Source organism: Peromyscus eremicus, chromosome X, assembly GCF_949786415.1.
Source record: "Peromyscus eremicus chromosome X, PerEre_H2_v1, whole genome shotgun sequence".
Taxonomy (NCBI): domain Eukaryota; kingdom Metazoa; phylum Chordata; class Mammalia; order Rodentia; family Cricetidae; genus Peromyscus; species Peromyscus eremicus.
Genome location: NC_081439.1, coordinates 112,069,268 through 112,097,000, shown reverse-complemented (window position 1 = coordinate 112,097,000; position 27,733 = coordinate 112,069,268). Strand labels below are relative to the sequence as shown.

Below are 27,733 nucleotides of genomic sequence, written 5' to 3'. Positions count from 1 at the left end.
TCAGCCATAGCTTAGAAGCAAGCAGACATTCCTGTAAGTCCCTGGAAGGGCTGGATGTTTCAGTGACCAAGAATCTCGGCAGCGTCTTAATCTTTAGGCCTTTGACCCGAGTCTTTCCAGAGCTTTGAGGCTCCCAGTAGTCTGCTGCTGCAGTGTTTTTTCTTTCCCTCTTAGGAGGCACTTTGGGAAAACTCAAGGCTCTCAGAATTCCCGCTTTCATTGTCTTTGTCTCAAGGTTTGAGATTTATAGCTTCTTGTTCAGGTTTATCTATCCAGCCTAGATCTCTGGGATGGGGAAAGATGCTTTTTTTTTCTGCCAAGTTCTGGCAGATCTCTCTGTCCAACTATCCTTATTAGCATAGCTACAAAATTGCCCTCCTAGGATCCAAGCCTGCCAGAAGTTCCTCTTGCCCACTCCTCTTCCTGATACATTTCCCACTGGGAACCCATCTGTTATTTGCACAGAACACACATTTGGAGACATTTGAGTACTTTCACCTCTAGCCTCGGTGCCATACCTTCCCCATGTGATTTATTCTTGAGAATGTTTTTATTTTCCTTCCCTTCAGATCTGCACTTCAGGGATTTGGCAGTAGGCCTGGGGTGGGGTGGGGTGGGGTCATTTCTATCTTTTAAAGGCTACTGCTCCAGGACAACCCACCTCCAGAGCTGCAGTTAACAATAATAAGGCTGTCATTGCAGGCTGACATTTTCCCTTGCTGTCCCTTGAGAATCACTTGTAATGCAAATTTTAGAAGACCTTCTTTCCCAAGGCACAGAGGTGGGGATTTAGCAGTGAGAACGAGTGTTGTTTTATTCAAAAGTACATGGATGTCTAAAGTTAGATGAGCACATAATCTGAGCTTGTAACCTGCAAAGGATGATTTAAAAGATCTCTGGTTCAAGAGTGCTTCCAGGCAAATTTCCCACTGCCTGCTGTGTGAGTGAAGTATTGGAAGAGGACCAGTGCCTAGGAATGTAGAAGGGAGATGGCTAAGAGCTACTTGTGTTATTTTCCCCCTTTGAGTCAGGGCCCTTTGTAACCCATCCTGGTCTCAAATTTGATTTGCAGCTGAGGATGACCCTGAACTTTAAATCCTCCCGCTTCCACCTCCTTAGTGCTAGAATTTCAGACATACACCATCACACAGGGTTTCTGTGGAATTACAGACATACACCATCACACAGGGTTTCTGTGGAATTACAGACATACACCATCACACAGGGTTTCTGTGGAATTACAGACATACACCATCACACAGGGGTTCTGTGGAATTACAGACATACACCATCACACAGGGGTTCTGTGGAATTACAGACATACACCATCACACAGGGGTTCTGTTGTGGCGCTGGGGATCTAACCCAAGGAGTCATACACACTAGGCAAACATTGTACCAACTGAACTATAGCCCCAGCCATGTACCAACTGAACTATAGCCCCAGCCATGTACCAACTGAACTATAGCCCCAGCCACTACTTGATTGTAACAAGAAACTTGTTGCATCCTTTGCATCAGACTGCACCCACTTTTTGAAAGCAATAATTTTGAATGCTTTTGAATGAGAGCTTCCTTCCTTCCTTCCTTCTTTCCTTCCTTCCTTCCTTCCTTCCTTTCTTCCTTCCTCTCTCCCTCCCTCCCTCCTTCTCTCCCTTCCTTCTTTCCTTGCTTTCTTCCTTCCCTCCCCCTCCCTCCTTCCCTCCCTTCCTCCCCTCTTCCTTCCCTCCCTCTCCCATCCATTCTTCCTCCCATCCATTCTTCCTTCTCTCCTTCCTTGTGCTGTTTATTACCATACAAAGTAATAGGTCTCATTATGGCCTTTTCATACATACCTCTGATTGATTTTTCTGGTCCAGAATCTTTTGTCCAGATTTGAATTGTGGCAGTCAATTTCTGATCTTGGTTCTGGATAGAGAGGGTGACTGACATTAATCCCCAAACTGCCTAAGAATTTCTTTGCCAAGAAATCATAATGGATGGGTACTGGTAACACTCTCCATTGAGCTCTTCATTTCCCAGTGAGCATGTTGCCCATGCTGGAGAGTCAGTGAGCAGCACAGATAAGTGGTGTCCTCACTGTTTCGCTGTTTCAAATTTCAGTACCTAACTGCAGAGCCACATATCATGCAGCAGCATCAGAACCCACCTGCATGGCTCCCACTTTACATGACTACTTTTGGCCCTTATGGACACTCCACTCAAACTGCAGGAGCTTTTGCTAATATCGACTCCTCCTGATTAGTGTTTGTCTATGCCTATATATTTTTATTACCTTTGTGATCACAAGGAAACCCTCATTACTTCTTGTTCCAGTCACACCCTGGTGCCCAATTGAAACTAGTGAACATAGGGTAGAATGTCATTTATGACCTCCTCACAGCCTTCACATAAGTGCTGCTACACAGAGACACTTATTTTCAAAAGACTTTAAAGATTCATAAGAATCTAGAAGGCTCTTTGACATTCTCTTAGACTATTCTCTACCAATAGAAGGTTCTGGGCTCATGAGATGGCTCAGCAGGTAAAAGCACTTGCTGAGCAAACCCAACAACCTCAGTTTGATCCTGGAACCTTTGGCTGAAGGAGAAACAACTAAAATCTGTCCTCTGACTTCCACACGCACACCATCACACACACACACACACACACACACACACACACACACACACACACACACCAATACACACACACACACACACCAATACACACATACACACACACACACACACCAATACACACATACACACATACACACACACACCAATACACACATACACACACACCAATACACACATACACACACACCAGCACACACATGCACACATGCATTAATAATAATAAATTTTAAATTAAAAAAGAAGGTTATGGGCTGATGAGGTCATTCCAAGCACTTGCTGCCATGCCTAATGACATGAGTGCCTCCCTTAGGTCCCATATAGTGGAAGGAGAGAAATAACTCCTACAAGTTGCCCTGTGGCCTCTATGCATAGGCTGTGGCACCTTGCAAATACACTTGAGAGTATAAACACAATAAGTAAATAAATGTAAAATAGGGTCCTATTAAAGTACTTGAACGTGAAGATAGGCATGTTTTACGTTTGACTCTTTATGAAGTTATGCTGACGCAGATTTTAGTAACAGAAAAAATTCTGATGAAATTGGGATAAATAATTCTACATATGAAGCAGAGAGAAAGGCTTTGAATTGGTTTCCATGGAAATCTGAAGATGAAGTAAAGTATTAATTTCAAGGCAAAGCAGCTGAATTGAAGATAATGGTAAAATAGTTTGATAAAGGAAATAGAATAAAGTAATCAAGGAGACTCCAATCAATTATTCCTCTTTGTTTACCTTGAGGTGATTAATTTGCCTTCGTTTATTAACCTGATGAGATTAAGCAGAACTTCCTTGTGATTTATTTAGTAATTGTTTCCAAGGTTTGACATAAGCTGTGGAGTTATTGAAGGTGGAAATTTAAATTCAATTACTCATGAAGCAAGTGGTGCTTCTCTTGAAAGACTATCTGAATTCATGGCCTTCCATGCAATGTTATGAGGGAAAATTATTAATTGATCTGATAGTATCTCCCAAAGATACTTTGAAGTCACTTGGTTCCATATCCCTCACTGAAAGTCAGCAGCTTCAGAACTGAACTTGTGATGCAGACACTCCAGTGGCTGGGAATGTAAGGGGTTCTGGTTTTGGTTTTGTTGGTTTGTTTTGTTGAAGAGAATCTACTACTCCCTTTTGACTATGTATTTTGTGCCTTTTTTCCCCCACTAAAGCCTTGCTGGGAGCTTGGGCTATGGTGCTACTATTACTGGAATGTAACAGGTCAAACTTTGCTCTAAAGGACAATTTTATTTGACCTTGACTAATGGTTCCCATTATCTTTGACATTGAAGGACATCACTGGATAAAAATTTGCTGGGGGAGGGGAGGAAAGTGGGGGGTCTTGAAAATCGTTAAATGAAATGACTAATTGCTTTTTGTCTCTGTTCTTTATATATGTTTTTGTTCGGTGGGTATAGTAAGGATAGATGGGGTTCTTCAAACTTCAACTCAGGTGCCAACTCTCCATCATCTACAAAGACCCGGAGCACAACTAAGAGTGGGAAGTAAGTGAAAAATGCTGTCGTGCATCTCACATAGTTAACACCGAGCCATGTGTCCTCATTTGGTCATTCCTTCCTAGCCATTCAGTGAAGATGTATGGATGCTTTCTGTGCACCTGACAGTGGGAATTTGTAGAACACTATCGATGAGGATGGTACTTGTCTAAGGAGGAGGGGAGGGGAAGAAAAGGCAGGAGGGGATTTTACAAGGGTGAAGGGTAAAGCCATATGTCTGGCAAGGCAATGCCAGCTTTACTATAAGATGTTATAAAAACTAAATAAGCAGCACTGGTTATTCATTTTATGGTTTGTGCAATGTGTGGAAATCTGTGTTTTGAGCTTTAGGGTTAAATGAGAAGGTTCTAGAAAGCCAGTTCATCTATTTCCTGGTTCAAATACATTTACATTTGAATTGTATAACTGATTACATGATATGTTTATTCTTTTCACAGTAACTGGCATGTACAATGTCCTACATCTTTTTTGTATTGTCAGAACTTGTATTGATTGGGTATTTGTGGTAGTAGATTTATGTCTTTATGATGGTTCCCAAAGACAGCTTTGGCTTATCTCTCCTCTTGGATTCAGCAGAGCATGGCATTTTGAAGTGGTGTGTCCCCATTGAGATGACATACATTCAGTTAGGTAGTTCCATCTCCAATAGGTGCAGCCCTTTTATGAGCAACTCAGCTTCTCTTTTCACTCATTTATTCATTTATTTAATTAATTTTGATGTGCATTGGTGCTTTGACAGCATGCTTGTCTATATGAGGGTGTTGGGTCCCCTGGAACTGGAGTTACAGACAGTTGTGAGCTGCTATGTGGGTGCTGGGAATTGAACCTGGGTCCTCTGGAAGAGCAGCCAGTGCTCCTAACTGAGTCATTTATCCAGCCCCTAACTTTTCTTATAGGCTCTTTTTCCCAAGGATATAGGACTTTATGCTGGCCTGCATCTAGAAAATGAAAGATGCCTTCATCACACTAGAAGCTCTAATTGAGTAATAAAATATGTCACTACAAGAGCAAGGCTTTGCAATGGAAGGTGGATTTGTAATGGTCATATATTTTATGCATTCAGCACTGGACACTAAATGCTGTACTTTGAATATAATCTGCCATTCGATTCCCAATGTGAAAGATCTATCGGCTGCCGCTTTCTCCTTCTTTTTCACCTCCTGAATACCATTTCAGTTTTGCATATAAAGTTGATTGTGGCCTGTCTGTGGAAATACAAAAAGTGGTGGTAAAGATATGAGACCAACTCTCTGAACAGTTAGAATTCATTTCAGTTATTTATTGCCAAGCACCACAGTCAAAATGCTATATAGATTATGAAGGAGTATAATTGATTTCATTTTCAAACAGTTGAAGGTTTCCAAATTAGTCCCACTCCATTGTTACTGCACACTCTCAGTTCACAATGATGCATTGGAGAGAAGCTTTAACTCCAGACTTGATGAAATGACAGACCCTATCTATGTGCAGACTCTATTTGTGCACCCTTATTCATACCTGTCACACTGATGATTCTAGGGTACAATTTCCATTCATTAGACCCTGATGTATAATATGGGTATTTGTGATTTACTGATGCACTTCAAAAGGAGCATTGCTCTGTATCTTTGGATTTTGCAGGCACTTGATCTTTTACCTATTAAGTGAGGACTCTGTGTAGCACCCAAGGAGCAGTTGGTATAATGTAAGTTAGGCTGATGTAGTAAATGCATACAGAATGCTCTGTCCAGGTTGTTCACAATAGGAGGCCTGAATAAATGCATTCCCAAGTAGATAACCATGATCTTCTATCACAGCTACTCTGTGTTCATCCTAAGCCTTTGCTATTCTGCATTCTGAGCTTGATGTCTTTGGTTTGCCATACACAGCGACTTTCAGAATGAAATAGCCCCTTTTAACTTCTCATCATTTTGGTCAGTTATTAGTATTAAATTAGAAAGTTTTCAGAGTACTTCTTCACAGTTGTGTGGACCATATTCCTTTGTATCGTTACCCTTCACATATCTCTCATTGGTTTTGAGGGATAGAATTTTTTCTTAATCTGTCACTACATATTTTCTCTGCCTTGGGCTCTCTTTGTCCTCAGGAACAGCACTGGTGTTCCATGGCTGTGACAAGACAATTGGGGGCCTTCTTCACACTTTGTAGAATACTGTCTACCAATGTTTAGGCATTCTGCTCTGGAGTTCAGAGAAAGGTGCTCTATATACTTCTTGCTAAGTTGTCCTTGCATGTCTTTGGTTCCAGAGTGTATGGTGGTAGCAACAGCCAGCAATGGAAGGTGCCATTCTGTTGGGTTTCCTGGCATTATTTGATGTAATGATGGTAATTTATATAGCTACAGAGTAGCTCTAGTTTCTCTGTGCTAGTTTTGAGGCCAGATATAGGCTACAAGAGAGAAAGACTATTCTTCTCTGAAAAGAAATCAGCTCTTCTATTTTCTGAAGAAATTTAAAATGTAAAAGTCAATCTGTGCCAAGTTTGCCTCATGGCAAAAATTAATAGTAACTAGTATGTATTGCTTGTGTGCTTATGTGCCAGCATGTCTATGGTTCATGCAGTATATTTTTTCCTCATTAATCTTTGCCCACATAAAGCTCACAAAGTGGATATTATTATTATTATTATTATTATTATTATTATTATTATTTCTACTTTATATATGAAGAAATTGTGACTCAGGGGACAATAATATGTTCAAATGAGATCTACAGATGAATACTTTTTGCAAAGACCATCTTTGACTCAAGTTCTAGAAGTTATAAAGATATGTGTTCATGTATGTATGCATAGATAGATAGAAAGAAAGAAAGAAAGAAAGAAAGAAAGAAAGAAAGAAAGAAAGAAAGAAAGAAAGATACGGGGGAGGGGGAAAATCTACTTTGTACCACTGTACTTTATCCTGGGGCCACATAGATAAAAATAAAAGGTTCAGTAATTATCCCCAAATAGCTCACAGTCTTAGTAAAGGAAAGTGGGGATGGTGATATGTTGCTTAAGTGATGCAATGAAATAATCACAGGATGTGACAGGAGTCACCCATGACCCAATGCAGTTATTAGGATGCAGAATATGTCAAGTCATGAGGGGATATTGGTGAATTGACTCCTGAACTCTTTAATGTTATCAATATTCACCTCTTAAGTAACAAGCCTAGGTCAAGACCAAGAAAAATGCAAGATGCAGGGCTGGAGAGGTGGTTCAATGAGTAGAGCACTTTCTGTACAAACACAAGAACCTGAGTTCAAATTCCCCTTACCAGTAGAGAGTATGGTCTGTGTATGCCTATAACTTCAATATTAGGGGACAGAAACAAGTGGATACCAGGAGCTTGCTAACCAGCTAAACTGAAATGGTGAGCTTTAGGTTCTGTCTCAAGGAAATAAGGCAGATAGCAATAAAGACACACAACACCCTCCTCTGGCCATGGTGTGTGTTTGCATGAGCATGCTTATCTGCACACACATGCGTTCACCACTCACTCACTTGCCCTCCCTCCCTTCCCTAACAAAGAAAATGCATGCTGGAAAGGTGGGTTAGAGAAGCTGGAGTTGTGGAGTCGGTCAAAGCTAAAAGTGCATGACCAATTACTCCTTCTGACTTTTCACCTCTTTAGAGCCAACTCAGGTCCAATGAAGCATGGTCAGTGAGGAGCTTAGGAAACCTCCAGCTTGGACGTTGTGTCAATTCTGCTTGCTCTGTTGCATTGCTTGGCTCTGAATCTGGGCAGCCAACCTTCTGTTTCAGGGAGGAACAGATGGAGTGGGATATGTCTGAGCAGCAGAGCCAGACCACCCTGGCAATGACTTTCTGTGAGGAGCAAGCAATTTCTTCAGTGTTGACAGTGAGTCATATTGACAAGACAGAGACAGAAATCAGTACAGAGCCATAGCATTTAGAGCAAACAGTGTAGATTTTACAGATGCTGCTGACCCATGACCAACTAGGGCAGACCACAGCACCAAGCCTCATATCGGGCTCCTTTTTGGAATATAAACATGTTACTCTGGCTGACACAGCAGTCCACAGTCAATCAGTTTACCTCCCACTGGATCACACAGAAACTGTCAAGGCTGAAAATGCGTAGTTGCCACCAGGAGCTTTCAAAGTGTTCAGTTTTGCTAACTAACTTGTTCTGGTTTCTTGAGATACAAGTCTTAGTATGTTACCCATTCTGGCCTTGAAACTCTCACAAGTTTCTTACACTCTAGGATTGGTGGCATCTGTCACTATGTCCCGTTTTAAAAGTGCTCATTTTGTAGCAGAATACTTTCATTCTTTACATGTGACCAGTTCTTTTGCTGGACAGACTGTAAATAAGGACATCTCCACTAAAGAAGGGGTATCCTGAGTCACACATCTATTAATAGCAGGTGGAAGCCTAGAATTCTGGTCTTCTAATACTCTCCCCATACCCGATGCTCAACACTGAACGGTGTCATTCTTCTAGAGAACATCTTCAGCTTCTGGCCTCTTTTGCTCTTAGATATCCAGCAATGTGTTTTACCCTCCATATTCCATGATGTATGGATTGGGGGTGCAGTGAAAATGGAGAGTTTGGAAAAATTAGATTTATTCTACTTTGCAAAAAATATAGCAGTAGTGATGATGACAGGAAAAAGCATGCATTTCTTCAATTCTTCATTTTCCTCTGAAATGCCATTCTGCTGTGTTTGAAGAGGTATCTTTTCTCAAGATTACTGTGGCACTGCCAATGATACAATAATTAGAATGTACAGATCACCACAGATGTTTTCTCTCAAATCAAAAAACCAATGCTGGTGGTCATTTCCATGTAGAGATACAGATGCCCCTCAACTTAAAATAGGGTTATGTCCTGATAACCCTATTATAAACCTACCATGTAATGTAGTTTCATGTTAAACTACATGTAAATGTTGGTGAGATAACTCAGTAAAGTGCTTATCATATAAGCATGATGATATACATGAGTTCAGGCCCCAGAACCCATTGTAAGAAAGCGGAGCACAGTGGCACATCTGTGTAATCCCAGCGCTGAGAAGGCTGACCCAGAAATATTCCTGGGGCTCACTGAATAGCCAGCCTGACCTGCTTGGTGAGATTGAGGTCAGTAAGAGACCTCTGACCTCTATATGCACATACACACATGTGCATGTACATTCTTAGGAGGCTGAGAGAGACAGGTTGTGAATTTGAGGTCAGAACCCAGGCTCAAAAAATGTACTTAATAGACTGTTGTATATTGAATGTAAAATATGCCCCCTCACACTACTCTGTTTGAACACTTGAACCCTAGCTACTAATGCTGTTCTGAGAGGTTGTGGAACTTTTTACGTGTTGTACCTGGTGCAGGCATAGGACCATAAGAATGGGGCTTGAGCTTATGGACCATCTCTGCTTCCAGCCCAAGCTCTCTGCTTCCTGACCTAGTAGATGTTGCAACAAACTATCCCACAAGCTCCTGCCACTACTGACAGAGGCTGCCAGCCACTAAACCTTCTTTGTCTTTCTAGACTGTATGCCCTGAATTGTGAGCCAAAATAAAACTCTCCTCCCTTAAGTTGTATTTGTCAGATATTTTGGTACAACAATAACAGTGACTGGATTATATGTGTGTATACTAATATACCCACTATACACGCACACACACACACACACACACACACACACACACACACACACACATATATATATATATATATATCATCTAGGGGTGCCCATTTATATTGGATTACATGCAGATGAGATGATATTAAAAATCAGTTAGTCTCAGCATGAGATGGTTTTAACACAGGCTGAGATGATGGAAAGGCATGGACTAATTCCCATTTTTAAATACTCTTTATTTTCCTTTGTCCAAGGTCTGACTATGTAGCCCAGGCTGGCCTGGAGCTTGCTATGTAGACTAGGATAGCCTTGATCTTATAGAGATCTGCCTTCCTCTGCTTCCTTAGTGCTGGGATTGAAGGCGTCCATTACCATGCCTGGCTCAAATATTCTTAAAGGCCATGAATATTAAAAGCCATTGTATTGGTTGTGAATCTTTGCATCTGCTTCCATCAGTTACTGGATGAAGGCTCTATGATGACAGTTAGGGTATTTACTGATCTGATTCCTGGGGTAAGCCCTGGTAGTAGGGTCAGGATCTATCCCTGGTTCATGAGCTGGCTTTTTAGATCCCATTACCTATGGTGGGACACCTTGCACAGCCTTGATGCAGGGGGAGGGGCTTGGACCTCCCTCAACTGAATGTACCAGGCTCTGCTGACTCCCCATGGGAGGCCATACCTTGTTGGGGGGGGGGAGAAAGTGGGGAGTGGTTTGGGGGAGAAGGCTGGGGGGGTGGGAGGAGGGAAGAGAGGAGACTCTATGGTATGTAAAAGGAATAAAAAAATTCATAATTAAAAAAGCCATTGCAGATCACCCAAGCATGGTACCTAGTAACTGAGACCATAAATGGTGAATTAAATGAATTAAACTAGGGGAAGGGAAGAACAGTTGCACGATAAGATATCCAAGTCTTGTTGTGGAATATTGCTTTACATTATGTGAAGATATATCACTGTGATTGGGGTAATAAAAAGCTGAACAGCCAGTAGCCTGGCAGGAGGTATAGCAGGGTCTTCTGGACAGAGAGAGCTCTGGGAAGAAGAAAGGCGGAGTCTCTAGCCAGATGTGGAGGAAACAGGATAGGCAAAATGGAGATGAGGTAATGAGCCTGTAGAAGAATGTAGATTTTAAAAATGGGGTGTTTAAGTTGTGAGAGCTAGTGGGACAAACCTAAGCTCTAGGCTAAGCTTTCCTAATTAATAATAAGTCCCCATATTGCTTTTGTGAGCTGGTGGCCCAAAGAAAAATCCTTCAACAAAGTCCACCTTTCTCATGTCGCTAAGCTGCATGGGACTGACACTAGTAGCAGATGCCACAGGATGACTGACTACAGCCTGGATTTGCTGAAAGTTTTGTAGCAAGGCGAGTTCTGTATCTATTCAGCAATATCTGGATGGGAAGAGGGGAGAGCATGGTTCTGGTTGGCAGAAGCCAGATAGAAAAGCTTCCTGCTTTAGGAAGAAGTAGTTGCTCTGCAAAGCCTCACTCCTGTGTGCTTTATGTTTGCTCTAGCTGTGTACATGTTCATCGCAGAAAGCATGTCTGGCCTTTCCTCTCATTGAGACCTAGGTGTTTGTTCTGAGCTGGTAAGCTGTGCCTGCTTCTCAACTCGGAGTTTTGCCTGTTTGTGTATGTTCTTTCACTTCAAAATTGTGGCACGTTATATTAACATCATCAAATAGTCAAGTGTTCAATTTTCATATGCTTTTGTAGTTTTAGGTGGTGATAATACCAACAGTGCCCTTCCCTTGACCAGTACCACAAAGCTCATGCAAAACCAAAATATTAAACTGATTGTTTAATTTACCCCTCCCCACTCATTACTTCTTTGTAGGAAAGGGGAAATGCAGATCCTAAGTAGACATGCCCAGGACAAGTTCCTTTGTAGCCTGATTTTCTTCTCCTCCATATTCTCCAGCCAGGATACTATGAAACTTTTGGGTAAAACAGAAATTTCCGATATATCCTAGAAAACACATTCATTAATAAGTCAGGAAACTCGAATAAACCATTTGAAAAATGGTTTACAGGAACCAGGGATAAATACCATAGGCTTACCATGCTTTGGTACTTTGATGTTTAACCTCAGGTTAAGCAGCTGCAACACACGCCTGTTCAAATACCCCTTTAAATAAATTAATCAGGCAGCCTTGTGTATTCATGAAAAGATCTCATCCCTGGAGTCAGATAGACCTGGATTTGAATCCTGGCTCTCCTGCTTCATAACTTTATATGTACCTCATTGGGCTGTTGTGAGGATTAAATACCCTAATCCGAGTGGAGCTCTCATAGTGCTTGGCACATGGCAAGTGTTCACTAAATGTCAACTAGTGATTATGTTTGTTTCATTTGCCAATGAATTGCAGCTGGGGACAATGTGACCTGGCCAATAGGATTCTGGCCAGTAGGATTTTGATGAGCTCTGGTTGGCTCAGCTTGTTTGTTTATCTACCTTGCCAGCTCTTGAAATGGGGCAATAGTAACCTCACCACTAGCATATACAAATAATACAGTTTGGATAAGAGAACAAATGAATAGCACATCTAGAAAGAAGAACATTTGCTAGCAGGTTTTCACACCCCTCTGTAAGATATAGTACACTCACTAAATAGGAAGTACCCCTCCCAACAAGTGCCTGTCAGTATTGGCCTTGATGGTACCTTTTGGTGGGAAAGTGTGTTTTGCTAGTGGACCTTGGAAAGCAGGACCTACATTTTGTGCCATTCAGCACAAATACTTGCCACATAAACTCAAGGAGGCAAGGTGCTGCTGCTCCCTGTAATCAGGGTCCCCCAGATCTTTCCAAGCTAAGGGAATTTCAGGAGCAGTGTCAGTGAATGCTGCTACAACAAATGTGTTCATTTTCAGACAACGGGCCAGTGGAGTGCAGCCTACTATGGCTTGCAGTACTAAGAGAATACAGAAACAAAGGGTGAAAGACATGCCATCTAGATCATTACTATGAATCCAACATTGACCAATAATCTGGAATGTGGAGTAGTTTGAAAGCAGAGAAGCTTTTAATTGGAAGCCGTTCATCAATATTTGTCTTTCCCGAATCATGCTCTAACTTCATATCTAACAAAATCCTTCCCTGGCTCAAAGTTACAAAGGCTTGCTCCTGTAGTGGTTTTATCCTTTATGTAAACCAGCTATTCATCTTGAATTAGATTTTGAGTATGTCAGTGAGGAAAGGCTCTAATTTACATATTGTACTAGTTAGTTTCTTACTACTCTGATAAAACACCATGACCAAGAGTGACTTGTAGAATAATTTGGTTTATGGTTTCAGAGGGCATGTCTGTAACAGTGGATGAGGCATGGCTGCAGGTAACAGGAGCAGGAAGCTTGTGGGTCACATCTCCTCCCATAAACAGGAAGCAGAGAGAGGGAACTGGAAGTGAGATGAGGCTATCAATGCTTAAAACCTTTCTCCCAGTAAGGCTGCACCTCCTAAAGATTTCATAACCTCACCAAACAGTGCCACCAGCTGGAAGCCAATTGTTCAAACATCTGAGCATCTAGAGAACATTGTCCATGCAAACCACTACACATAGAGATACCGAGTTGTATGAGCACCATTTTTTGACACCTGACTTTTTTCATCAAATTACCTTGGCACCTTTGTAGAAAATCAGCTGTTCTGTTTCTAGATTCTCAGTTCTATTAAGTTGTTTTTGGCTATTATAGGTTCTTTATGTTTCTATATGATTTCTAGAAACAGTCTATAAATTTATACTTGAAAATCCTACTAGGATTTTGGCATGGATTGCACTAAATCCGTGCATGAGCTTTAGGGAGAACAGACATTTCAACCTTGAGTCTCTATGAACTCTGTCAATTCACTTAGATCTGTTCATGCTCTATGAGTTTCATGATGCACAGCTTTCCTCTTCTTCGTCGGGTAAATCTTTAAGAATTTCATACCTTTTCTATAGTGCTTGGGATTTAAACTGGGGCCTCGTGTGTACTAAGCCAGTGCTCTACTACAGAGCTACACTCTCTGTCCCAAATGTTTCATACTTTTGCTCTTTTACCATGGTTTGGATTGTTTTACTGTATAATTCTTCATTTCAAATATAGAGAAGTACAGTCGATTTTTGTCTGTTAATCTCATGTACTGAGAACTTGCTAAGGTCATTAATTCTAAGAGCTCTTTCTTTTGCAGATTCCATGGGATGTTTTACACAGAGCATTATGTCATCTGAGTAGTGACTGTTTTATTCTTTCATCCCAATAAGACTTTCTTGCTTTACTGCTCTATTACAATGTTCAGCCGATCTGAGTTTTCTCCTGTGTAAATTCTCTCCCATGTAACATTGTTTAAAACAAACACATATGACAATGGAGAGATTTTTTTTTTGTTTTTTTGTTTTTTTGTTTTTCGAGACAGGGTTTCTTTGTGTAGCTTTGCGCCTTTCCTGGAACTCACTGTGGAGACCAGGCTGGCCTCGAACTCACAGAGATCCACCTGCCTCTGTCTCCCGAGTGCTGGGATTAAAGGCGTGCGCCACCACCGCCCGGCTGACAATGGAGAGATTTTTGAACAGAGGAAATATCCTTCGGATATGCTACTTTAGAGAAAAAGTGGTTTAATCATAGCTACATCACAGGTCAAAGCTAGAGTCTCGGGCAAGGCAAACAAATAAAATAAAAAAGAACACCCAAAGTTTGTAGAGTCACATGCAATCTTCCTCTGGTTTCATTCTCTTGCTTGCATTTCCTCTTTTCGCCTCTTCCCCCACTCGACAAAGTATATTAATTAAAACGGCAAATGTTGAAACTCAATTGCTACTTCAAAGGTTGGAGCACTACCCCATGAAGAGTACTTCATCCCTCTGTGCATTACTTCCTTCACGTGTAAAAATGAAAACACTTGGTTCATTATTTTTCTCACTGCTGTGACCAAACACCAGACAAGAAGCAGCTCACAGGGAAAAGAGTCCATTTTAGCTTACAATTCAAAGGATAGAGTGCATCATGGTAAGGAATGCATGGTTTGAGCATGAGGTAACTGGACCCATTGTGTCACCAGTTAAGAAGAAGACAGTGGACAGGAAGTGGGACTGGGCTCTAAAATCTTAAGGTTTGCCCCCAGTGACATACTTTCTACAAAACTTTGCCCCCAGCTGGAGACAAAGTATTCAAGCACATGAACCTGTGGGGACTGTTTTATATTCAAATGACATCAGATACCAGTAGTACCTACTTACTGTATTAGGTTTTCAAAATTTTTACCTAGTGTATACACACAGATGTTGAATACCATTCTGAAGATTCAGAAAAGAATAAACTCAACAGAATTCTTTGCCATTTTGCCTGTTATAGTGGAAGGATGTGGTCATTAAACAAATACACATAGACATGGTAGCATATGCCTGTAATCCCAGCTCTTGGGAGCCTGAGATAGGAGAATTCCAAGTTCAAAGCTGGATTGTGCTACATAGTAAGACTGTCTCACAAAGAAAGAAAGAAAAAAAGGAAGGAAGGAAGGAAGGAAGGAAGGAAGGAAGGAAGGAAGGAATGAAGGAAGGAATGGGCAGGGCAAAAATCTGTAGATTTAGATGAAGTGGTTGTGGGAAATCTCACCAAAAAATAACATATGAAAGGTTTGAATTATTTAAATGAATTAGTACATTGTTCTAGTTTCATTTCTGTTGCTGTGATAAAATATCCTAACACAAAGCAAGTTAGAAAAGAAAAAAGGTTTCTTTCAGTTTACAATTCCAGATTACAGTCCATCATCGTGGGCAAGTCAATGCAGGAACTTCACGCAACTGGACATATCAAATACATGGTGAAGAGAGAAATGAATGTGTATATGCCTGTTTGCTTACACACAGCTAAATCTCTTCATTCATGCAGTTCAGTACTGCCTGCCCCAGCGAATGGCACTGCTCATGCTGGGCTGGGTCTTTCCATATCAGTTAACTTAGTAAGACAGTCCCCCACAAACATGTCCACAGGGCAACCAAATGTCAACAATCCCTCATTGAGATTTTTTTGTAGGTGATTCTAGGTTATGCTAAGTTAACAATTAAACTAACCACCACATACACATAAAAGGATTTGAAAAAGAATCTCATATATCATAAATTATATCAATGCTTTGTTATCTGTAATTTATTGAGTGTTTTCTGAGTCAGGCACTGTGCAAAGTTCTTCTCTATTTCCCCTTGTTTGACTATTGGAATAAGAACTATTAGCCCTTTGTAAGAGGAAGTCCAAAGTCACATAGTTTATAGGTGATAGAGCCAAAATTCACACTATACTCTGTGCTTGACCCCTGAGAATAAACTCATCTATTCTTTCTATAGCCACACTTTGTACTTAGGCAGTATATTAGAAGTAGAGTTACAAAAATAGTTAGAATACTGATCTTGCTGTTGAGAATGGTGTTGGGAATGGTGTTGAGGGAGGAGAAAGTTCTGCAGGAGCTGGGGTGAATGGTTCTGTCTCATCTTCCCCTAGCATTTCTACTTGAGGATAAGGCTGGTCTTTCCTGGTGCTCTAGCTGTCTCTGGCTCAGACACTTTCATTATTATGTGTTATGTACAAGCACCCCAAAGATTGGAGTGTGGATGACAGAAATAAAGCAACGTGACTGGTCAGTGATGACTTCATCATCTAAAAAAAAAGTTTAGACAAAAGAGAAATATGAAGGAAGACATGGATCAGTGATGAATAAACGATATATTTTGCCTGAGAAATGCTGGCAATGCTATAAAACTCAGGTCACCATCTGTTGGTACCTGCTTGAAGTGGCATTTGCACTGGGTAATCGAGATATCAAATGCATTTGAAGAACAAATTAGTAGTGTACAGGTGCCTAGAATATCTAGAAAGATTGTAAATGGTGAAGATAATCAGAGAAGAATGTCCTGTTGGAGCTGAGGCTGGAGTTCAGTTGGTGCAAAGCTATCTAGCTCACATAGAGCACTGGGTTGGATTCTCCAGCTCCATATAAACTCAGTATGGTGGTACATACCTATAATCCTAGCACTGAGTAGGTAGCAGTAGGAGGATCAGAAGTCCATGGTCTGCCTTGACCACATAGCAAATTGGAAGCCAGCCTGGGCTGTATGACACCCTGATACCCTCACCCATAAAAGGAGCCACAGTATCTTATGTTCCTTGAAATATCTATTTATTTGATCCCTCACAACGTACTGTTTTGGATCATATGAATAGGATTGAGAGGAGAAGGACTGGATTATTTGATCAAAGTGATCATCTTTCCATACCATCTCCCTACCTTTGTGCATCTGTCTGCCAGAATAACTATCCATTTATTCCTCTGTGGTGCTTGCTCTTGATTGTCAAGTTGACTGAATTGAGAATCACTTAGGAAACAACTCTCTAAGTGTGTCTGTTGAGGGTATTTCCAGACTAATCTAACTAAGGAAGAAGACCTACCAAGAAGGCAAGTGGCACATTCTCATGGACTGAAGTCCCAGATGGAATAAAAAGGGAAAGACAGAAAAAGGGGGCCGAGACCTTCATCTCTCTACAGCTCAGCTGCAGACATACCCCATGCTCATGCCACCGTATCTTTCCTTCAAGACACCATGACTGCCTTCACAACTTCCTTTGACCGTGTTTGAGGGACATGAGGAAAAGAGCTGAATTTGGCTAAGCCTGAAGTTACTAAAAATTACAAACATATATAGGTTTTCATAAGTTTTCAAAGAGACTTTGAATCTGTTATCTTCTTTAATTTTACCAGCAATTCTGTGAGGCAGATTTTGCACCCGAGTGATGGGAAAACTAAACTGATAGAAGCAACGCATTTTGCCCAAAGCCACACGACTAGTAAGTTTCAGAACTATGGTTTAAGTCAGTATCCATGTTAAGTCTGAATTATCTTCCTACCTCTGTAGGGCACAGGCACAGGTCACTCTGAAACTAGAAGCCAAAGAATGAATTTTAGATATCTAACCTCCTCAACACTTTATCCAGTTACATGCAGGTAGGAAATGTACAGAATTCATTTCCAATGAAGGTAGTAAAGACTGTAGCTACACACAGAATAGGACTTTTTTAAATAGTAAGGGGTGACCTTTACTGGGTGCTTTCTTTGTACTACCCTTGTTCAAGGTTCTTTAAATACATAAATAGTCTTAACCCTGGAAAGTGCTGTATGACATTAATTCAAGGAGAACTCCTCAGATGTTTCCATGGCATTGGACTTGGGACTGAGCAGCTAGGTGTCTTCTACACATATGGCTCCTCCTAAGATTCATTTATTTTATGTGTATCAGTGTTTTGTCTGCATGTATGTCTGTGCACCATGTGTGTGCTTGTGCCTGCAGAAGTCAGAAGAACACATTTGATCCCCTGGGGGACTGGAGTTATAGATGGTTGTAAGCTGACATGTAGATGCTGGGAACTGGACCTGGGTCTGCTGGAAGAGCACCAAATGCTCTTAACTACTGAGCCATATCTCAAGTCCCTAGACAGGACTTTAATGTGGCTGGATTGTTGAGCTTAGTCAGATCATTGGTTGTCTCAGTCTTTTAGTCTAAGAGTTTTCTTTTAAGCATCAGAACTCAAACTGAAGAATTAGGAATGGTAGGCTTGCTTCCATGTGCCTCTTTCTCATCATGGCTAGGGAAGAGATTCATGCACCGATGGCTTTAATGAGATGTTTTCTACCAGCCTTGGCATATGTACCTTATTTTTCTGTCCATGCATGTGAACTCTTCAGGGATGGCCAGACTCTGGCCTTCACAGTAGGTACTAGGACAAGTGGTTAGGTTGTAAACTTTGTCAGAAAATAGTCTGCTACTTCTACCTCCCCACTTACTCTCCCAGGATAACTACCATTCCTTCTGCAAAACAGAGACTTGTTCTTGTTACTTCTCCTGGCAACCCCAAGGGGATGGAAAAGCAAACAATGAAATGTCTCCAAGACCCACTGAAAGCTACTAGTTACATGTCCACTGTGTTAAGTGGTTATCAGGAACCACGGGGCAGGTGGGGAAGCACATTTCCACATAAACTGGCAAACTTATACCCTTTGTCCTGAGACTATCTTCATGCTCTCTTTGGACCCTGTTTGTATTGGTTCTACCCACCCCCGCAAGCCCCACTCAAGATTGCTATATCCTTTCCTAGTCATAATATGCCCAGTGCCTCACCAAATGTTCACTTCTTAAGTGTTCTCCTTTAGCAGACATGATCTGTAAAATTAGATGTAGTTGGCTTTACCCTTGAAAATCCATAACATTTGAAGGTTGTGAGTTTCGTTCCTGGATTATCTGACTCTCTATCCCCACTTGGTGTCAGAGAAGGAGGTTACTGTTTTGAAAGACTGTCTTCCTTATTGTGTTTTGGGTATGAAGTTTACTGAAAATGGATCACATGTTGCAGGCTTAGTCCCCAAATATAGAGTACATTTATCATAACAAATGTGCTTTTAGGAGCTGGGGCAACAGGGGCATGACTTTTGAGAATATATTGTATTCTCTCTTACTCTCCCTCCATTTCTTCCCCATTCCCTCACCATGCCTTTCCTGAATGTGGTGAATAGCCTCCTCCACCACATGCCATTCTCCCTTAGTGTTTGTGTCTTGCTAATCCACAGAAAGGAAGCTATTCACACATGACCTGAAACCTCTTAAACTGGGTCCACATGAAACCTTCCTCCCTTTAAGTTGCTTATATCGGGTATGCTGTCATGGAGAAAAAACAGTTGAGTAACACATCTTGATTGGAATAGTATGGGAGGCAGTGTTACCATTCATACATTTGTGGGCATAGCATTTTATACTAGCTACTAGAAATAGCAAGGAAAGAGTATGTTCTTCCTGCCCTCTGCTTGCTCCCACGTACCTCCTACTGTGTCGTCTAATCCCCATCATCCTTCTCAGTTCCTGGTTTAGCTTCTAACTGCTGAAAATACTAAAAGGAAAAAAAAAACAACCTAGATTTGATGATCCAGGGCAGTGTGTTTACCACATCCTTCCTTTGGGTGGACCAGTGTGTCCAGTCTGTGTTTGTTCTCTCTGGTCATTTGGTTCTGAGGCAGGAATTGAGAGCCTGCTGAAGGTAAGAGTGATGGACAAGCTGAATTAGAAAGTACTTGAAGTCCCAGACCCCTACTCTTCCTGAGTGACTCTATTTTAATCTGTTTTATATATTGGAATCAGACTGGATTTCCTTAAAAAGTCCAACTGTTGAGAGCTAGTTTCTAAGTACTGGTGTAGACCTAACCAGATAATAACCAAGGAAAAGGGTGTGAGGATTACAGCCTGGGCTCTTCTTGCCCCAGCTGTCCAGAGACAGGGAAGCACCCCTTCCTCACTTCTGCATGCTGTTTTTAAAATGGCCAAAAGAAAGAGTCCCCCATCATGTGGTCAGATTGTTCAGCCTGGATGAGAGGTACCTGATGGATGGGTGATGGTACTCAAGGTTACATCCTGTGTACAAACTGAAATACTTAGAAGGAACAGAATACCTTTGGTTTTGAGTAATGCTCCCCAACTGGCTGCTGTTCTCCAGACTAAATGAGCATGCACTGTTTCCACTCCATTTCCTTCCACTGGCCCCAGTGCGAGGGTATAATGAAACCTGTAGAAGAAAAGAGCATTGGCTTTGAGAGGGTTTTCAGTTGCTAAAGCCATCCTGTCCCAGAAAATGGTCCAGCAGATGTTTAAAGGTCAAGGTCCAACCTGAATGCCATTCAAAGGCCTGTGGTTTTTCTAACGTTTATCATTAGGTATTTTGTACGATTCTGAGCATAATTTTGCTTTGAATTTTCAAAAACTCTCTCCGGTGTTTTCACTGTTTACATCTTCATTGACTAATTTAACAGTATCCCTAACCACATACTATTGTCATCATCTTCACAGCTAATCTTCCCCTTGATTATACTGTTGTCTTCCTCATCCGCTGGATGCCATCATAGCACCATCGCTTGCCCTTCATCCCTCAAATGCCCCTGTCAAAATCCTATTGGGAAGAGCCTGATCTTTCTAGTTTGATAGACATGGGTTGGCATCTTGGCTTTAGTCCTTCAAATAAGTCACTTTTTTTCAGTCTCAATAGCCTCATCTGTAAAGTAGGAGTAATAGTTAGACCATACTGTCCAGCAGAGATTAGTTTTTAGATTAACTGATACACAAAACCATATAGTTTGTACATTAATGTATGTGGGGTGCCATGCAGTCATCATTTGATACAGGTGCACATTGTATAATGGTAGTTGCATTTATTACTTCATTTAGTGAGGACTTTAAAAATTCCCTCCATCTGGACTTTTGAAATGTACATTGCATTATTTCCTATTGCTAGAGAGTCTTGAGGATTCAGTACGATGACTTACAAAAATATTCTTAAACATTTGGGAGCATGTTAAAGAGAATCACTGTTATTATTCACATTTTAAAATGATGAATATGTCTTTCTCTATCACGTCTCTCTTGGTACACTCTGGGAACATCTCTCCATCTCTGAATAATATCCATTTATCATTTAATCATGCACTATCTGATTTTTTATAAATTCAGTCAGCAAATTTGTATTGGGCACCCAGTTTTTACAAGCACTGCCTGGTGGTGTGGCTGAGAGTAGACAGGAGGAAGGGCGGTGGCGGTGGCATAGTGAGTCTGAAACACATGAAGTCAGTCACTGCTCCTGAGCATCTTCGTTTCTAGTCTATCCAAATAAGTAGGCAAGAAGAACAAACTGGAGTTGTAAGAAAGGTGCAATCAGAGATACAGCGCGTTGGAGGACTAGAAACACTGGACAAAACAAGGCAAGGTCCTACCAGTCACAGCTTCCCTTGCCACTGTTAGCCCATTCTCCAGTTGCTCCACTATTTACTCCTTTCTCCAGCTAAATTCGTGGCTCTGACCTCTTCTGGGAAAGTAGGTGTACTCCTTTGGTCTTCTGCAGAGTCTCCCCAAGACTGCAATAAGAGCTGTCTGCAGAGTATTTGTAATAAGCACAACAGAGTGACGGCAGTACACCCTAAGATCAGCCACTGATTCTTTGCTTCCTCTTGTTTCCAGAACATCAAATATATCCCTGGAATTCAGCATGAGAAAAGATTTAAACGGTGGCCTCGTTTTAAAAAAAAATAAACAAATGGATGATAAACAAAATGTCTTTCTCTTTGAACTTACTTAAAGTGAAGTGTCCTTGTCCCTGTTGAAGAGTTTTATATTGAATCAAGTATGGGGCTCATTGCATCTCCCCGGGTCCTGTGAAGTTTCAGAGAGGGATATTCAGACCCAATTGACCCTCTATCTGAACCTCCTCTTCTGTCTGCCTTGCAAGAACTATTACCTGGGAAATTGTTGCTGAGAGTGCTTTTAAAAATACTTTATTGATATATGGTTGCAGGGGTTGGAGAGAGGAGAGAGGCAGAGACAGATAGAGAGGGTAAAGTTAGAGTCCAAGAACTTGGCATGTGTCTGAAGAGTAAGCCAGATATAGTCTGGGATAGGAAAAATCAAAAACAAAAACAAGGTAAAGACCGAACTTCTGTCCTGAGGTCTGACACTGACCAGCTCTGCCACCTCAAGAACATCATTTAGCCTCTCTGAGTCTATGCTTTCTACGCTATTAAATGAGGGTGTTCCTTTACTGACTCAAGCACAAATAGCTGGACAGCCCCTCATCACCAGTATCCGAAGGAATAATGAAGCAGAAACATCAATTCCTTTCTAGGTACTTTAGTGCTGCTGCAGTTTAAAGGTTGGGGAGATATGTTTCAAAAGAAGGAAGAAGTATTTCATGTCTCCCCACGTAGTCTCTGGTGGTCTTTTAAGGGCACATTGAAAAGAAGTGGCCTAATTCTACATTCTTCTACTCAGGACAGCAGACCAGTTCAGTCAGGGTTTGTTTTTTAATGGGGCTTTAAGCAAATACCTTTTAGTGAAACCTAGAGCTGCTTTGCAAAAGGTGGAGAGGTGGACTCTCCCCCACCCCACCTAAAATCTATTCAGAAAGGTTCACTTTACCATTGCTAAATTCATTACCACTCACAAGAGCTATAGCTCTGAGATTAATGACCATCCCACAGGGGAGACGGTGACGGTCAGAGAAAAAAAAGGATCCCCAGCACATGCTTTTCCTATTCTGCAGTCTGTGAGAATTAACATCAATAATGTCTCTGCAATGTTTTTCAGAATAAAGAATGGACATTTCTAATTGTTTAGTAAAAAAAAAATCCGAGTGACTCCCTTGAGAAGAAACCTGGGTTTAAATCATTAATACCACAAATCTCTGAGAAGTGTGGAGTGTTTGCGAGTGGTTTAATCAGGATGGCGTGGCAGTGGCCTGTTTTAATTTTATCACATTGATTTAGTTTTTGTAAGCTAATATATGTTGCATTTTCAATTCACTTAAATGAGACTACCCTACCATTATTAGATATTACCAAAATGCCCTGATGAGTGAAGGCTGGACTTGCCGTTTTCAATTGCTATGGACTTCCTGCTTATATAATCTGTGTATTAAATGAAATCAATGAGTGCTTGAATTAAATTCCCCAAACTTTAAACGCAAAATATATTTCCCTATACCTTTGTATATTTTTTTTTCCTCGAGCTATAGAGTCTATTAGTTGCGACTCATTGATTACTTTTAGTGATAAATTTTACAGGGCTCTCTCCCCTCATATACCAGTTCCTAGAACAGTCTATCCTGTTCAAGGCACTGTAAATGTGGGTGATGAATAGGTACCTCCCTAGTATATGTCTGTTATAGTTGTGCCTCTTTGAAGCTTGAGATAAGCACTATCTTATGTAAATGCAATTGCTTTGAAAATGTAAATGCCTATTGGGTCATCGATCACTCCATGATAGAAGAAACAGAACAATATGGGGAGGTGCGAGAAAACCTGTCTGGGGACAGAAATGAAGAAAATTGCTAAGTGGGTAAGGGATTGAATCGATGGAGCTGAAGAACTTTCTGGAGGGGGCTGGGCTGGAAAGAACAGTGCAGGTTCTGCTGGGAGAGTGTCTTGGAGCTGCCTGCTGACTGATATTTGCAGAGGCTGCCACAGGCCTTGCTTTCCTGGGGTTCTGAGGACTGAAGACAAGTGGGCCCAGTTGGGCGCAGTTTACAGCAATTCGTTAGGTCTTTTGATGGAGTCTAAATTTCGAAATGTGCTGTTCACCAAATGTGTGACTCACAGAGTAATAAAACCCTCTAAATCAACGTGTAAGACATCGTCAAGATAAAAAGGAGGAACGCCTTTCTATTTTTGCCTGTACATTTATTTTTTTATTTCCCGCCTACTTCTAAGAAAGATTTGAGGTGACTTCCAAAAACATTCTTACTCATGCCTAGGAGTATTTAAGAACCAACTCTGAGAGTTGCCTCTAAGTATATCATATAAATGGAGAAGAATGATTTATGAAAAGCAGTGTTATTGGGGCCCTCTCCCTTTAGCTCTGGGGGATGGTTAAGTGAGGGGTTTATTTGGGACACTTGCTCAATTCTTGCTTTGGTGTTCCTGTAAACCTCTTCCCCAGCATCTGTGCTCTCCAGGCAGTGTCCTTGTTCCCGTCCTGTGCTTTATGTGTCAGTGACCTGTTCTAAGGATTTCCTGTAGTGGTCAGGGAGAGATTTTAGGGCTATAATGATCCTGTTTAAGGGTTGACTCCTGACCTGCAAAGAGTATATAGCTTGGTTATAGATAAAATAACACAAGTCAAAACTAGGGACATAGGTTCTGACTTGTCTCCGAGACTGCAGAGAGTAAAGTCACCCAGCTAGAGCCCTGTGGTCAGGTCAGAACCATGCAGTGTTACCCAGAATATGTTCCAGAAGTTTGGATGCTACTGTGAGGAAGAAGAGAACCTATGTGCTTTTTCTCTCAACCCCCTTCCTCTCTCTTCCAGCCTCTTTGCCCTCCCCTCTGTCATCTTTGTTCCTATAAGAGGCTTAGCATGGAAAAGGGACCTTCTGGGGGACAATAAAAGCCAGCAGAGTGTTTTTTGTGAATGTGAATGTATGTATGTGCATGCACTCACCTTTGTGTGTGAGTGCAGATGCATGCACATGTTGATGCCAGAGACCGACCTTGGGTATCATTCCTCTGGAGCCATGCACCTTGATTTTAGAGATAGTCTTTCACTGAAATCTGGTGGTCACTGATTAGGCTAGTCTGGCTGGCCAGCAAGCCCAGAGATCTGCCTGTTTCTCCCTCTCTAACATGGGATTACCATATGCCTAACATTTTATGTGGGGGCTAGGGATTAAACTTGAGTCCTCATGCTTTTGCAAAGCAAGTAATTTACTAATGGAGCTATCTCCCTGCCCCCCAGGAGAGGGCTTTAATTTTTTTTCCTTATGAAAGGCAATATAGATCATGGACATGATGTGTATCACCACCCTGTAGGAGCTTTGAACCCTTGCTCTCCCTCTTACTAAAAAGCTGTGTGACTAGAAGTTGTTCAACCCCTCTAAACCTCAGTTTTTTTGTTGTTAAAAGGAGGATGACAGTACTAGTCCCTACCCTGTGGGTTTGTTGTGATAATTGAATGAGCACATTTTAATCCCCTAGAATTGTGTCTAACATACAGTCAAAGATGAGTGAGCATTTGGACAATTGAGTATGGATGCATTAAGATTTCTTTGAGGCCTTTAAGACTCCTCGATTGATGAGTCAGACCTAGTCATACAGTTTGTGTACAATGCATTTCCCAGTACTGGAAAGGCTATATTGGAATCAACTTTAAGCAGTTTCCAAATGCCAAGACAATAATGCCTGTTGTCTGCTTTGGAACCATAAATTTGCCTGTGTACTTCCAATGGGACCCAATGGATGAGGACCAAGGAAAACTGCTCATAACCTCACCCACAGGGCGTATCACATCCAAAACCCTCTACCGTATCCACAGCATTTATCACTTTGAAACCAAATGCTAAACAAATAGCCCCAGAGCAGCAGGCTTCTGATATCATTTAGAAAATTGCACCTGTAATGAGGCAAAGAAAAGGACAGGGCATGGTGGTGTACAATCTATAATCCCGCTCTCAGGAGGCTGAGGCAGGAGGATCCCCATGAGTTCAAGGCTAGCCTAACCTTTTAAAGTATGAGCACAAGTTGGGGTCATAGGCAGATACCCTTTTGTGAGGCTTCAGCTTCCAGTTCTACCTAACCTAGACCCATACTTTTTGCAACTGGTTGGCAATTCCAGAATGGGGGTGTGTAGAATCCTCAAATTTAATTCTCTTGATTCCCTCTCATGGCTTTACCTTGGCAGCATGAGAACGAACAGCTCCAGTGCTCAGTCCAGGACCAAGATGGAACATGGGTCAAGTCATTGCTTTGTTGTAGCCCCTGAGTCTTGGTTTGGACATGGAGATATGCTGGTGAGACAGGAGCAGCTGTCTGGTATTGCCATTGTAATCCTGGAGCCCGGGGAGGCAGGTTCCCGCGCTAACTAATGTTTCCTTAAAAGATCCTGAAATGTGTGTGGGGTAACACATATTTTATCATAGTTATTCTGGCTCCAAGAGTGCAATGAAAATGTTAGCCTTGGCATATCAATCGTGTTTTACAGATGACTGTAATTTCCTGAATGTCAAAACTCCAAATTTTTCTACTAAGCAAACTTTTCAGTGGCAAAACAGATTGCCTCCATAATGTATCACTGTGGGCAGGAAAAATGAAATCTTTATGCACTGTATTATGAATCAATGAGGCATTGAGATTCTTGGAAGGGTGAGTGGACTCTGGAAAATGAAAAACTGCCGCTATTCCATCTCCACAAACCGCTGTTCAGGGAGTAGAGGCTTTGGTGGCATTCAGTGTGTGGGCCACAAAAATATCAAATTCAAGTTGAAAGCAGTTCCTGTCTTTCCTTGCAGTTTGAGGAGCAAATACCACTGTAAATATAGTGGAAGTCAGGTCATTTAACAAATTCTTGCCCAAAGGCACCCTAATATGATTCTTTTTGCTCCGAGATAACAGCTCTGTTTGGTTATGGCTAAAAGGAGCCTGACAGGTCAGCACATTTCATTAAGAGCAAAGTGATACACTAGTGGGAGGCTGGGGAATCTGTGCTAGGTGTCTTGCACTTTGCTAAGCAATTTACATAGGCTAGCCCACTGAAGAATCACAGTTCTGTGCAGTAGATGCTTTCAGAAGAGGAGAGACACACTTTAGAGGCATTCTATAATATACTCTAGAACTTGCCTCCAGAGCAGTCTGACTCCAGAGATGCAAATACAAAGCATTTGTCAGTGGTTGGGTTTTCTGTGTGATTCTGGGCCCTCAAGGTCCATAGAAGAAAAACAGGACAGAAAGAAAACCTGCTCTCTTTGTAAAATGTCCATGACTTTGAAGAGAAGAAAAGACCCAGACATGAATTACAAGGTCAAATGAGCAGTATCTTCTAGACCAGTGGTTCTCAACCTTTGTAATATAGTTCCTCATGTTGTGATGGCCCCCAACCATTAAAGTATTCTGTTGCTACATCGTAGCTGTACTCTTGTGGCTGTTATGAATCGTAATGTAAATATATGATATGTGACCCCCAAAGGGGTCACAACCACAGGTTGAGAACTACTGCTCTTAAGGATGTCCAAAGAGGCATTTCTGGAGGTTCATACGAATCCATGGTGGCTTCAGTTGTGAGTATCAGGAGGAAAGGAACCTTGTGACAACAGTACAGTTGGTTCTCTGTGTTCATGGGGTCCACTTCTGTGGTTTCACCAAATCTAAAGGAAAACTATTTGGAAAAGTATTGTGACTGTCCTGAACACCTGCAGATATTTTTGCATGTAATTAATCCCTAAACAGTCGAGTGTAAGAATTATTAGCACAGCATTTGCATAGTGTTTGCATGCATTTGGACATTATAAGTAATCTAGAGATGATTCATCTGTATGGAAGGATGTACATGGTGTGGATGTACCTCACACATCAGTTTATATAAGAGACTTGACCATGTGTGGATTTGGGCATCCCTAGATATTTCTCAAACTCATCCCCTGTGGATTTCCTATAAGCTATTTGGAAAGAGAGAGAAAACAGACCATGTTGTG

The 27,733-nt window shown here is 41.4% G+C and overlaps 1 protein-coding gene across 1 annotated transcript in view; it reads left to right on the top strand.

Moving 5' to 3' along the window:
- Hs6st2 (heparan sulfate 6-O-sulfotransferase 2) overlaps nt 1-27,733 on the top strand; it is a 282,127-nt gene that overhangs the window by 238,330 nt on the left and 16,064 nt on the right. The window contains exon 4 of the mRNA XM_059250765.1: nt 4,034-4,120. Within this exon, the coding sequence (XP_059106748.1) occupies nt 4,034-4,120 (87 nt within the window). The remainder of the gene's footprint in view (nt 1-4,033; nt 4,121-27,733) is intronic.